Source organism: Protopterus annectens, chromosome 2.part1 (genome assembly GCF_019279795.1).
Source record: "Protopterus annectens isolate FY-2018-M chromosome 2.part1, PAN1.0, whole genome shotgun sequence".
Lineage (NCBI taxonomy): Eukaryota > Metazoa > Chordata > Ceratodontiformes > Protopteridae > Protopterus > Protopterus annectens.
Genome location: NC_056729.1, coordinates 1,094,147,973 through 1,094,163,608, shown reverse-complemented (window position 1 = coordinate 1,094,163,608; position 15,636 = coordinate 1,094,147,973). Strand labels below are relative to the sequence as shown.

The 15,636-nt window shown below is 34.9% G+C and overlaps 1 protein-coding gene across 3 annotated transcripts in view; it reads right to left on the bottom strand.

The window, feature by feature from the left end:
* LOC122794334 (24-hydroxycholesterol 7-alpha-hydroxylase) overlaps window positions 1–15,636 on the bottom strand; it is an 800,221-nt gene that overhangs the window by 263,345 nt on the left and 521,240 nt on the right. For all 3 annotated transcript variants that reach the window (XM_044062639.1, XM_044062641.1, XM_044062640.1), the window contains exon 10: window positions 9,987–10,075. In XM_044062639.1, coding sequence (XP_043918574.1) covers window positions 9,987–10,075 — 89 coding nt within the window. The remainder of the gene's footprint in view (window positions 1–9,986; window positions 10,076–15,636) is intronic.

Sequence of the window (15,636 nt, the reverse complement as noted above, 5' to 3'; positions counted from 1 at the left end):
AAAGACCATCTCTAAAATAAATCTACTAAACAGGTAAAAAGATTAACATCTTTCAAGAACAGACCTTTACTAATACTCTAAAAGCATATCATTGGGAGTCTCTTAGGGCTCTTCCAAAACATGAAGACATAACAGTATGCAACAGTACTTTCATAGACATACTTGACTCACTAGCTCTTACCAGAGCTAGGAGATTCAAATCCAACACAGACACATGGTTGACATCAGATACTCTGCATAAAATGAGATTGAGAGACAACGCTTGGAAATCCAAAACTCAAAAACAATAACAATGTATAATAAACATTCTTGAACTACATTAAGAAGTTATTACAACCAGGCAAGCCACACAGCCAATCCCAAACTTGCAAATACAAAACAGTTGTATAGCCAACCAATTTAGTAACCATTCATTGAATTAGTCAAATATATAGTCAGGAACCCACTAGACCAAATCAAACCTCCTTCACAATGCCCAGATATGGTGAAGCGCTTCTCTTTCCAACCAGTCCACACTGCAACTATCAAAAAAATTCTAAAACTAAAACCTACCACACCTGCACCTTAAATCATCCCAAGTGAGTACCTTAAAATGGCAGCTGATGCCATAGCCTATCCTGTCTCTATTCTGATAAATTGGCACATCTCTGAAAATGTAGTCTCATCATATGGGAAAAAATGTTTTATACTATGCCTGCACAAAACATGCACCTCAGCAGAGCTCTCTAAATGTAGGCTAAAAGCCACTCTATCCCCCATATCCAATATACTGTAGAAATGCATACATACTTAGCTTCCCAGCGACTTATCAGAAAATCAACTACTCTCCCCTATCCAGCATGGCTTTAGGCCTCACCATGCACTGTCACTGCTCTCCTTCAATTTAATTCTACTGTAAACACAAAGAAATAAAGGTAATATAATGTGTACACTTTTATTAGACTTATCTAAAGCCCTTGCTAACAAATCACATAAAAATAAACACAAAGAAATGAAGGTAATATAATTTCTACACTTTTATTAGACTTACCTAAAGCCCTTGTTACCATATCACATGAAAGACTCTTGCACCAACTCTCTAATACCAATATCTCTTACCACTGGTTCCATAGTAAATATCCAACAGGGGACAGGCAATCAAATGGAAACATGACACCTCTACTTTCCTCACACTAAAAATTAGATTCCCACAAGGTCCTATATTAGGTCCTCCTGCTCTTTAACCTCTTTATCTATTATCTTTATACTGTCAGCAAACAAGCCACTATAGTGCAATATGCTGGTGACCGTACCCTGATCTACTCAGCAAAAATACGAACAGAACATCAGTACATAACCCAGCATGGATTCTCCACTATTGAATTTTGGCTAAACAAACTGCAACTCCTACTAAATCCCAATAAAACAAAATCATTATTATTTAGCCCCAAACCTCTCTCAAACCAAAATATATCTTTTACCATCATCTTTGCTAAGAACACTAGGAGCAAACAAGTTCACCACGCTAACCTCCTAGATGTCATCAGTGATGACCAGATGAAATTTGATCACCTCATTAGCCAAGCCATAAAGAAAACACAACAGAAACTAGACTCTTTATACTGATGAAGTCAGAAAAAGTATAGCATCCGCTTACTTACTACTTTCTCTATTATATGCTTTACCCATTTTCATGAACCAGCACACCACATCCCTGGCAAAACTAGAATAGTGTTATAACAAAACTGCCAGATTAGCTAAAAAACATGACTACTGGTCACACCACTGTCTAGCATGTAGGGAACTTAACTGACTTGAACTACCTCAGTACCTATCTTTATCACAACTTGCTACTGTACACAAAATCTTGTATAAGCCAGACAACTGACCAGTCATAAAAAATCATAAAACTATTCACCTGAAAGATGACTAAGTTCAAAAGGCACATCTCTGCTTGCCATAATGAAGTCTTATAATTCTGCAGGGGACTATTTATACTCAAACAAAATTTTAAAATTGTGGAACTCCATCCTTCAACTAAAATCTGAATTCTTTCAAAAAACAATGAAAAGGTCACCTGAGATAAAAATGGATCTACTCCTACATCTCACCATGCTGACAGCCACAATGTCAATATATTTAATCTCTTCTCATCTCTAGAACAAATCCTGACTGTACTCATTTTCTCACTTCTGAATTTGCATTACAATAATTTCCTCTACTCTCACTCTTGGAATTTTTCTTTATCTTAGAAGGATTTTTTTCACAAAAAATGATTTTACTACATTAGGGACCTATACTAAGAGTACAAGTTTCCCATTAAATAAACTCATTGCTGCTTATAAGTTGTTTCTCTGTATAAATACCTCCTTATATGTAAGGGATGCATATACTAGAGGTGGATTTTTGGTATGTATATAATGTCTGTGCATAAAATAGATTAAGCAAAAACAAAGCAGTCTCTCACTGAATATAATTCTCCAATTTTTGTTTATGCTTTCATGAATGTCTTATATATTGCCTAAAATGTATAGAACTTTTCTCCGTGGTTATCCAGTGAAAAGGGGATCATAGCAAACCTACTCAGACTACCCTAGTAAACAAAGGTAAAATAAAATAAAATGAAATAAAATAAAAACAAAATAAATAAAGCATTAAGAATTTAGATCAATATTCTAAAATTAAAACAAATAAATGCTTAAACTGATCCTGACTTTTTTTTTACACCAATCAAATGTTTTGGGCACCCAAACACATATTTCCACAATTTACATCTCTATTGGTTTAAGTTCTAAAAATGAATCTGCTAAAGTGATTTATTTCTCCCTAGCTAACCAGAATGATCTTACAATTACAGTAATATAACAGATTAACACTAGTTAATATAACTCAGTGTTATATAATAACATCTAAAAATATAAAGACTGGTGAAATAGAGACACAGAAAAATACAGTTTAATTAATGATAATATAAAAGTATTTACGGGACTCTCCAGTCATAACTGTATGGTAAAAATGCTTCTAAAAGTGAAATAACATAACATTTTTTCATTAAAATACAAGGAGATCTACATATTGCTAAACTAAAAGTACAAAAGGGACTTTAAGATGTAGCTAAGGCATTAAATAAAAGTTACTACTAAATCATAAAGCAGCAGTAGCTTAAGAAAAAGAATGGCAAAACTGCTCATACTCCATACGTCATAAAAGCCTAGACAGATTAACAACTAGATTCAGGATTTTTCTAGACTGCATCTAATAAAACCTATTCAGTTCTGTTCTATTTAGGTCCTCCTGCTCTTTAACATCTTTATTTATTATCTTTATAATGTCAGCAAACAAGCCACTATCATGCAATATGCTGGTGACTGTTCCCTGAGCTGCTCACCAAAAACACTAACAGAACATCAGTACATAACCCAGCATGCATTCTCCACTATTGAATTTCGACTAAACAAACTGCAACTCCTACTAAATCCCAATAAAACAAAATTAGTATTATTTACTCCCAAACCTCTCTCAAACCAAAATATATCTTTTACCATCATCTTTGCTAAGAACACTAGGAGCAAACAAGTTCACCACGCTAACCTCCTAGATGTCATCAGTGATGACCAGATGAAATTTGATCACCTCGTTAGCCAAGCCATAAAGAAAGCACAACAGAAACTAGGCTCTTTATACAGAGTAAAATGATTCCTTTATGATGAAGTCAGAAAATGTATATCATCCGTTTACTACCTTCTCTACTACATGCTTTACCCATTTCCAGCAACCTGCACACCACATCCCTGGCAAAACTAGAATAGTGTTATAACGAAACTGTCAGATTTGCTACAAAACATGACTACTGGTCACACCACTATCTAGCATGTAGGGAACTTAACTGACTTGAACGACTTCAGTACCTATCATATTCACAACTTGCTACTGTACACAAAATCTTGTATAAGCCAGACAACTGAACAGTCATAAAAAAATCATAAAACTCTATTCACCTGAAAGATGACTAAGCTCAAAAGGCACATCTCTGCTTGCCATAATGAAATCTTATAATTCTGCCCGGGACTCTTTATACGCAAACAAAATTTCAAAACTGTGGAATGCCATCCTTCAACCAAAATCTGAATTCCTTCAAAAAACAATGAAAATGTCACCTGAGATAAAAATGGATCTACTCTTAAATCTCACCATGCTGACAGCCATAATGTCAATATATTTAATCTCTTCTCATCTCTAGAACAAATCCTGACTGTACTCATATTCTCACTTCGGAATTTGCATTGCAATAATTTCCTCTACTCTCATTCTTGGCATTTTTCTTTATCTTAGAAGGATTTTTTCATAAACAAAATGGTTTTACTACATTAGGGACCTATACTAAGAGTAAAGGTTTCCCATTAAATAAACTCATTGCTGCTCATAAGTTGTTTTTCTGTATAAATACCTCCTTATATGTAAGGGATGATTATACTAGAGGTGGATTCTTGGTCTGTATATAATGTCTGTGCATAAAATAGATTAAGCAAAAACAAATCAATCTCTGACTGGATATAATTCTCCAATTTTGTTTATACTTTCATAAATGCCTTATATATTGTCTAAAACACATAGAGCTTTTCTCCGCAGTTATCCAGTGAAAAGGGGATCATAGCAAACCTACTCAGACTACCCTAGTAAACAAAGGTAAAATAAAATAAAATGAAATAAAATGAAAACAAAATAAATAATAATTGTAAGATCATTATCTGACCATAATGATCTTACAATTACAGTAATATAACAGATTAACACTAGTTATATAATAACTTCTAAAAATATACAGACTGGTAAAATAGAGACAGAGAAAATACAGTTTAATTAATGATAATATAAAAGTATTTATGGGACTCCCTAATCATAGCTATATTGTAAAAATGCTTCTTCCTGTCATAAAAGTGAAATAACATAAAACGTTTTCATTAAAATACAAGGAGATCTACATATTGCTAAACTAAAAGTACAAAAGGGGCTTTAAGATTTAGCTAAGGCATTAAATAAAAGTTACTACTAAATCATAAAGCAGCAATTGCTCAAGAAAAAGAATGGCAAAACTGCTCATACTCCATATGTCATAAAAGCCTAGACAGATTAACAACTAGATCCAGGATTTTTCTAGACTGAATCTAATAAAATCTATTCAGTTTTCAGGAAGTGATAGAAAAGTAACAAACCTTCAGAATAATTTATCACCATTCAACAGATACTATGAAAACTTTAACAATGCAGGAAAAAAGGTTTGGGGCAGAAAACCTTTATATTTCTTTTAAAATAAGAATACCAAAAGTAAATTAGCAATATTAAATATATAACTAATTTAGTAATAAATGCATAGATTGAAAAGTTAATGGAAAGAAAGCCAAAGAAATAGCTTGAATAACTGCTGAGATTTATATTTTTCCTCAAATGTTTATCCATTCCTTAAAAAAAGTCTTTACTAAGGTACAAAATGATAACATTGCCCCTTGTATGTTAACAAATTCAATATTAAAGCAACAAGATACACAAATATGCTATTATAGACCAATAGTATTTAATGCAAATTTACGTTATTTCATTTTTATCCAGAAGTTTAAAATTAATATTAGCAAATTTGATAAAGTCTAAATATGATTTATAATCATAAGACAAATGCAAAATAATAGTAAAAGAATAATGTAATTTGACTATGCAAATACTAATACATTATGCTTAATGGTTATAAATTCAGACAATCAGAAAGCCTTTGATTCATTAATGTGACATTATTTAGATTGAGTTGTAGAGATATTTGGTTACCTGAATACCTACATAAAGTTCATACAATGCGGTATATTAATTCAATTTTGCAAGCAATATAAATAGCAAATGGAACAGAATTGTCACCTTTCACATTTTTTTAATTTCCAGTAGGCATGGAACCATTAGCAAGTTCTACAAGATAAAATGAATAATCAAGGTTTTTAAAATAATTGTCATTCTAAAATTCTATTGTTTGTGGATCACTTTTTAAAAAAACTAAAATTAATTCATCCATTATTCAATAAATTATAACTTAAAATTCCTCAGCTTAAATTTAATGGGAAGACAGTATGCTATTAATAATGTTTAGATCAATTTATGATAAAAAATTATAACTAGAAAAGGGATAGTAAAACAGTAAATATTTAGGAATCACATTATTTAATAATGTAGAAGATATTATTCAAATACATTATGGCATTATTTAAGAAGGCAATCTTAAACTAGAATAAATCATATTTTACATTTGACAATAGACTGAATGTGACTAAATTATATTAAGAAAAGATTTATAGGGTTGGGAGAGTGGCCTAATGGTTAAGGTGTTTGCCTTACAAACACAAGGTGCAGGGTTTGAATCTCACAAGGGATAATTGGCTAGGCTTAAAATGGCTCGCAAGGGCAGTTAGCTTAGTACTAATCTATGAACCTATATGTAATTCAAAGTAGTTTATTGCAAAGTAAAATCCATAATAAAGAACTAAATAAAATATTTTGACCTTTTAAGTAAATAAAACATGACTTGAACACAACCTCCAAACTTTAATAAAAAGAAAAAATCCAGTAAGTACTTTTGTCTATTACAAGACTTCTTCAGAGTCTGAGGAAGTCTTGTAATAGATGAAGTGCTTAGTGGATGTTTCATTTTTATTAAAGTTTGGAGATTGTGTTCTAGTCATTTTTTATTTATTTTTCTTATTCACGATTGTTTTTTTCTGTTTTGATAATATTTTGACTTTTTCTTTAGTATTCAGATAAAACGAGAACTGCTCTTAATAGTCATATTAGAATATAGAGTATTAAGATTCCCTCATATATATATATATATATATATATATATATAAAACTTATTATATTCATCTATCAAATCTTATATCTGGCATCCATATTCAAAGCAGTTATTCAAAATGGAAAGAAAGAAAGAAATTTATATCTAATGATACATGTCAAATTGTAAAATAATCTTTAGATCTTATTAAAATAATTAAATGTGGTGAATGTTAAATAATTATACATAATGTATATCCCCCCTATAATTCAAAATATAAAGCCTGTACTTGTACTATAGAGTAACACATCACTGACAATGTTCCAGGCCACATGAGTTTAACTACTGGTTTGAGTGCTTAATGGCACAAGCAGGGAGGATGGATGTGCCCATCCTGGGGAAAGAAAGGGAGAGCATGTGCATGGAGGCACATGTGTGTTGGCTTACTGTTCTCGGAGGAGACTGGGGAAACTGCTAGATGGTGCCTTTTCTGTGTGTCTGTGTGTATGTGGGGGGCATCCTGCTTATGCCAGCTCATTATGGAAGTGTGGAGATGTGCAGTGCTGATGCTCAATGCTTATGCTCAATGCATGTCCAACCAACAGACTCTCCCTGGGTGCAAGTTGTGGAGGCTAAGGTTTAAAGGCACAAAATCCTGTGTCAATCCTCACGGCTGCTTTAATGATGGTCCTTCCTAATCAAACCTCATCCCAGTAATGAATGAGTGGGATGACATGCTTGAACAGGGAGCTGATGATCATTAGACACTGGGGTGAAATGTGGTAAAAACATCATTCAAAATACATACATTGAGTATTTTGTGCACAACTGTCAAATATTAAAAAGTAAATTTTCACTGTATCTTTAAAGTCCTTAGGCCAGGTTTTAATGAAGGCTCTAGTGTAAAGGAAATGTTGAATCCAAGACTAAATTGTTAATGTTATTAGTTTAATTGTTTCAAAGGAACTATTACTTAGTCACCATTGGATACTGAACATAAAATGAGTTAGATCTGCATAACTGATTATTTATTTAAAGCATTTGGCAGTTTATACACTCAAAAGTAAAAACATGACAAACTGATAAAGATGTATCCAGTATCATTAAATTATATAAAATTTGTATTAGTGACTAATGTCACATCTAAATCTACCTTCTCTATGTTACAGTAATCAGTTATACCACATGCTTATTGAAATTACACAGATCAATTCAATTTCCAGATTCTTACTAAAATGGTTAAGATTATTATTTCAGTTTCAGCTAAAAAAGACATATTTGAAGAGACATAACTTGGAGATTTATACACAGATCATTTCTTGCTCCTTACAGAATTGGGAAAATAAATAATAAGGACAATAATAGTTTCTAGAGATATAATGTGACAACTAGAACTCATTGGTATTATATCTTTTATGATTGTACAGTATTAACAGAGGTTTTCGTTTCAAATAGTTCTGCATAAGAGTTAAATTATTTGCTCTAGCTTAATTGTCAAGTAAATTTCAATTATCAAAGCATCTAGCTATATTTAATGCTCCAGTTCCTTATTTTATTAAAACAGCACTTCTGATTCAGTGTTTCCCAGTTGTATAAAAATAGCCAACATTTAAAGAGATCCATTATACATCCCTTTTAATTTTTTTAAATACAAATTATGTTGAAGATCTAAACAATATTCTATTAATTACAAGTTTTGGTTTAAATTGTCTGCATTGACAGAGGAATACAATTATATTTCTATGTGACAACATATGGACATCTGAATACTCTGGACTACTTCACAATGTGATTTTTATATTAATATTATAAAGTCATCTTCTTATTATAAAGTCATTCCCTTCTTTTTTTCTTTTTCACCTTTTTTTCTTTCAGAAAGAAACAACATATTTGTATATAGTGCAGATGGTTTGTTTGGATCAGACAGAATTATGCACCTATTACTTTATTTTAATACACTCTGTTTATTTGCAAACTTCCAGATAGTACCAATACCTGTAGTATATAGTGTCCTGACAGTTTTGGAGACTGGAGTCTTTAAGTGACTTTAAGTGACTTACCAAACCACAAGTGCAAAAAATGGGGAAAAAACAGGTTACAGAAGAATGGATGGATTACAAGTTAATAACAGTAATAATGAGTATTACAAAAGGTAAGGTGTAAGTAACAAACTGACTGAAAGATTATTAATCTAGGATGTCCACCAGTTGGAAAAAAATCACTTTGTCACATACTTTTTTATAGTTTCATATTAACATTTTCAAATTATCACTCATATTTTCATACACGAGAGACCCATATGCTAGTGAGAAGCACTGTGTGAAGTGCTATGGTGAGAGACAGAAAATACATTGTTAATCTGCACTTACAGTACATTGTACTGAATGTATTGCTAGTCATGTGCTAGTAATTATGAAGACATGCTATACTTCTTTATGTACTGAATATTTCCAAAATCAAGTGACTTGAAAACTGTTGCATGGGATCAGATGAAACCGTAGATAATGTTGAAGAAAACTGACATTTGCAATGTAATTTGCATATCTCAAGAGATATTCAGGGTCGTTTATATTGTTAATCATAGGACTGAGAAATTTTTTTTATATTTCTGTAAATATCTCAATAAACATGCAATCACAGAAAAATTACTTGCCCTCATGTGAAATTTATGTATGGCTAAAAAAAAAGTTTTGGCAATACATGTTTAGGTTGTACAGTTTCCAAGAATTGATAATCTGAAAATTTTATGAGAAAATATCATTATAGATTTGTGTGCAGTATCGTATATTACAATATTTGTATAAAGATTTTGAAGGCACAAACTGTTATCACAGTAAAGAAGACTTTACTTATAATGTTGTTTGTACCACTTTAATAGTCTTTATTGTTCACAAAATACATTTGCTTGTCTTGTTTATTTTTAATTTGATTTTCAAGTGCTCTGGAATGTAAGGTTGTGTGTCCACTTGTAGACTGATTTCTAGAGTTCACATATTTAAAGAATAAATAATAAATGTATAGTACATGCTTTATGTTGAAATATTAAATTCATTGTGTGCTTCTTTATTTGAATTTCTAATAAAGTTTAAAAGGGAAATGGGAACAGTTGCCTTAGGAACCTGGCAAAAAGACATTTTTCTCAATGTAACATCATTATTTTTTATTTATAAAAACTAATTGATAAGGTCAGAAAATGTACCTTCCAGGACACTGGTACCTCCCACCTCCAAATGCCACAAAGCCATCCAGAAACACGTTCTTTTCCAAGTCAGCCTTCTGCCAGCGTTCCTACAGATAGAAAGCAATTATTATTCAGAAAAAATATCAAGTAAAATGCAGATCCTCTGTATAAAGATTTACTCAACTGGAAGGTGGAATAATATAATCTGTTTTGTGACATGGACATATAGTAATATAATCAAAAATCATATATTATCCAGTAACAGACTAAATATTATACATCACTGCTATCTAAAATCTGCATTAGTATCAAATACAGATAATATGACAGCATAAATTTATAAATTTAGGAAGCAGCTATATTTATTTTATCAGTAATTGAAAGATACATGTCCATATGCAAAATTGTGGGGGGGTTTACATCAAAGTATTTAAAACCCACTTACTCAAAACACAGATCATCGAGATGACAACAATGAAATGGCACTTCATCAGCTCCATACATCATTGACAGGTTACCCAGGTAAAGAAGGCAGTCGGCCGAAAGCAAACCACAGCAAAACACTACGAACCCACATAAGTGAGGGGCTATACCCCCCACACCCTCCCTAACTAAATATACCAACTCCGAGATCGCACCACAGTAGACAAAGGAGCAAACTTATGGCTGTTGGCCAACTACCTTCTTTTTCTCGGTAACCTGTAGATGAAGTGAGGAGTATATGAAGTACCGTTTCGCTGTTGTCTTCTCAATGATTTGTGTTTTGAGTAAGTGGGGTTTCGATATTCTGAAGTAAACCCAACTTTTTTATAATGTATTCAAAATCTGCATTAGTTTACAGACATATAAAACACACACAGGTCTGACTGGATATTTTAGTATGCTAGCATGCAATGCAAATCACTTATACTGAAGCAAGTAGTAGCAAAATAAGACCGTTTTTAAAATTTAATTTCTATTGGTCTGGGAAATGGAAGACTGGCATTTATCACACAAATCCTTTCAAGTACACTGCCAGATGCACTGACATTTGCTATCAGGTGGCTCAACACTAATTGGAAAATACACCATCTTCAGAAATCACAAAAAAATCTTGGAAATTAACTGCTCTGTACTGAATCAAGAAAAAGTAAAACAAGTCTTTTTATTGTACAAGAGCAGAAACACAACTGAGGAAAACAACACACCAGGATTAGTGTATAAAACGTAGGAAAGTATTTAATAAAATGAAAAGTGCCTTCGCAATGAAACTGCATCTTCAGATCACACTTAAACTGAGACACATCTAATATATATCAAACATTGTGAAAGCACTTATCATTTTATTAAATACTTTCCATTTTATAGACCGGTTATGGTGTGTTGTTTTCCTCAGCTGTATTTCTGCTCTTGTATAATATAGACAGACTAATTGGAAAATGTTACAGTCAAACGTTAATCCATCAGAGACATGGGTGCTTTTAATGCTTGCTTCAAAAATGGCCACTTGGTTGCCAGTTCACACCTTCACTAAGCAATACAGCTCTGACTTTGTCTTCAGGAGTTAGGCTGCCACTGGCACTTCAGTATTTCAGGACTCACCCCCAGGTTTACGAAACTGCTGTGCAGGACTAGTTTTGTCCTGCACTGAAGTGCCCGTTTAGGAGCAGGATGGCAGCGTGCCACGCATAGTAATGAAGGCATGCTGGCCAAGCTCCTAAGCTTACAAAGAGCATGTATGAGTGCAGGGGGCGTGTCTGAGAGCAGAGCTCTCAGAATAAACACGCCCCTGCAATGTCGAACAGCAGAAGCTGTTAAGAAATGAGCAAGATCGCTCACAGGTGTCCCCATATCCCCACCAATAGACCCCCCACATGTACAACAGCAACAGGACATAGAAAATAAAAGAAGAAACCCATCTACAGCTTTAAAACACAGATCAATGCTAACCGTAGGTGCACAGGTGTGCCCATCGTTAAGCTACGGTTAATGTAGCTGAAATTGCAAAAGTAGGATAAAAAGCAGGATATGTGCAAAGAAAGCAGTACAGCAATATTGCAGTGGGCAGAGCATTAGCCTCACAAGCAGTCGATCCCGGGTCGAGTCCCACCGCAGTACATTCCATTTCCATGTCAAAGCACTGTTATGATCAATATATTTTGTTGTATAACCTAATAAATAACATATATGCATGAACTGGAGTAGTAAGCAGTGTAATGAATGATAACCCCATACACTTGCCAAATCTACCACCTATGACTGTCGAAAACAGAGCAGTAGTAAGGATAAATAAGCACAGCTAAGCAGGTGCAAGTCTGTTTGCATGATGGGAAGCAATGCATACACAGAGTAAGCAATAGTGAGGCTAACCATATGTAAGCGGATGTCACCAGACGTTAGCAGTGCTTACCGTCGCGCAAACTAGCTGACAACTGCGTAAAAGTGCATTAACCACTCCGTATTCACCGGGCCCTGTTCTTGCCAGCAACAAATTAAACAGTCTCTGTAAGACTCGAACCCAGGAGCCTGCACACCATAGGCAATGTGATTTACCACTAAGCCACTGCAGATATACATAACCCTGACGTTTCCACAAACATAGCATCCAGCAATACCATTCAACATTACAGGACATGTAGCTAAATATGTACATGTATGTATGTGTGTGTGTATATATAGATATATATATATATATATATATATATATATATATATATATATATATATACCTAAATAGATATATACCTCTCTCCCTATTTTACATATTTATACATATATACATATGCAGACATCCATACACCTATATGTCATTAGATATATATATATATATATATATATATATATATATATATATATATATAGATATATATATATATATATATATATAGATATAGATATATATACACACACACACTTATATATATATATATATATATATATATATATATATAAAATATATATATATATATGTGTGTTTGTGTGTGTGTGTGTGTGTGTGTGTGTGTGTGTGTGTGTGTGTGCATACACAGGTATATATCTATGATATGAGACAGTATATAAGAATGACATATATGACCACAGGCACCGCCAATGGGGGTGAGGGGTCCCAATCAACATACGTGTTACACGTACTAATACCCCCCCCCACAGCCAAACAGGTGAAACATACAAACAAGCACACAAACAAAGTAAACAAATCAATGCTTCCCAAACCACAGGCAGGATACTACCAGTTGGAGAAATATTGTGGACCCGCTTAGTCTAATCTAGAAACAAAGACAGGAACGTCCCTTGTGGGACAACCCAAAAATATTCAGGATACTCGAATTCCAGGCATTATACAGATCCGTCACTGCAGGGCAAGTATGTTCTCAGACTACAAGGTTGGGAAAGCCTGATGATCCATGGGTCAAGGCAACATACATGAGGGGTCCCGAAAAGTGGAGAGTGGGCAGTGCGTAGTGATGTGGCCAGACCCAACCTGCACCCAGAGAAAGGATGATTGCTGCAGAGGGGGAGCAGGTGGGGGGGGGGCAATGGGTATGAAATTATGGGTTGAGGCATGCCGGGGTTTTAATCGGACCGCCTCATAGAGGTAAGCAATAGTGTGAACTGGGCAGAGCAGTTGCCTAATGAGCAGGCATTCTAGGCATGAGTCCCACTGCAGCACATTCAATTTTAGATGGCAAAGCACGTTATAAACAATTTTGTTGTTGCAAAACCCACTAAATAACACCAAAGAACACATGGTTGCAGCTCCCCACTGTAGGCATGTAAGCCGTTCTACTTGGCATCACAACTTATTATTGTTGTCCTCACCCCCACCCAGGGATGTGAGTATCCAAATCTACCTCCAAATTCAGTGTATATGCACAACTGTCGCTGTAGAAGAAATGGCCATCTGTGGACCTTCCCTTCAGCCTTCCTGCACATCCATGGCTATGTCCCCTATCCCTCTTTGTGCCCCTTTAATGCCACTTACCTATCAACCCCTTTTTCTTTTCTTTTAAAGTTTAAAGTTACAATGAGGTGACACCCTCTTCACCAACAATATTGGCAGAATATGGAACTCCCTACCCGCATCTATTACCTCAGCTCTCTGAAAGAACACATTTAAAAAAACTTGCAAGAACACCTCATGCACACTTGTATCAGCACATGCTCACCACCTGGCTAAATCCCCCCCCCCGCACCGTACACTCTGTACCTCTACATCAACTACTGCAACTAACACCTCTTGTCCTGCCTCGCATACATACCCCAACATCCTTTAAACCTTCCCTATGGCTCCCCTACCAATTATTCCCACAACCTACTATACAGTTACAATGTCTCCCCCTCTACCTACCTACCTACTCCTTCACTATTCTCTTCTACTCTACCACACAGGTATGGAATAACTAAATCTTAACCTGCATACCTGCGTGTATCCCATCCAGAACTGATACACTGGAATCTAACTACACCTTAAACTGACCTTTATCAACACTCATACCTGAGATGTAAACTGGAACTAAGCATGAATAATACCTACATGTTAATGTAAACTAAGCATGAATAATATGTTACTTAGCTATGTTACGTCTGTTACTCTCTATGAATGTGAAAACCACTGTATTACATGTAATGATTAGCTGAGGTTTACTGTGGAGCTTGCCTCCCCGGGCCTCTGCTGAAAATGGACAAGCATCCAGTCAGATTTTCCTGGTCAACAAATGTAAAATTAATAAGTAAAGTAGCGCGGGGGTAAGTGGGAGTAAGCACTTTTAAGCAGCAGTAAGCAGGTTTAAGCCTGTTTGCGTGGCAGTAAGCAATGCCTACACTGGTTAAGCAATGTACAAGCTAACTCAGTGTAAGATGCTGTAACCGGAGGTTAGCATTGCTTACCCTAGCACAAACCAGCGCAAACCCAATTACAAGTGCCCAAATGTACCTTAGTCAATCTGTAGCCAACAGCTCTCATCCTGCCCAGCAATAAAATAATCTACACTCCAAAGCTGCAACCCCCGGTCAAAGTGAGTTACCACTAAGCCATGGCAGATACACATACAGCTGCTGTTATCACAAACATATCATCCAGCACAGTTATTCAATAGTATAGGAAATGCATGTGATTATGTAGATTAATATGAGCAGCCATGTGTACATTGCTCAAATACAGTATTTTGAGCAGTCTATGTGTATCATTAAAGCAGTGCCTGTCCAATCATACTGTGAGAACAGTATTCTGGCATAATATGTAAGAGAATAATAAACAGCGGTGCACGTTGAGGGGGTGTGTGGCCATGCTTCATGTACAGTATGTCAAACCTGTGACGTCGGTTCCGCGGAACTAGGAGATGAGACAGGCCAGGTGTGTGAGCAAACCACTTCTTCTCAAACCCCTGGCAGGATGCTACCAGTAGGAGAAACAGTGTAGACCAGCTAAGTCTAATCTTGACACAAAAACAGGTCTGTCCCTGGTGGGACAAACCAAAAATTGTGAGTCGCATCGATGTTTACACCTTAAGCGGAAGACGATCAAGGCAAGACTAGCACGTACATGGACTAAATGGATGAAGAACCTGAAGAAGCTTGGGCCGGGACAGTATACTGAATGAGTACCGAGACAAGCAAAGAGGGCAAGATGTGGAGCTGTGGTATGGCTGGGCTAGCAGCTGGAGAATGGATGGTTGCTGTGTACATGGAG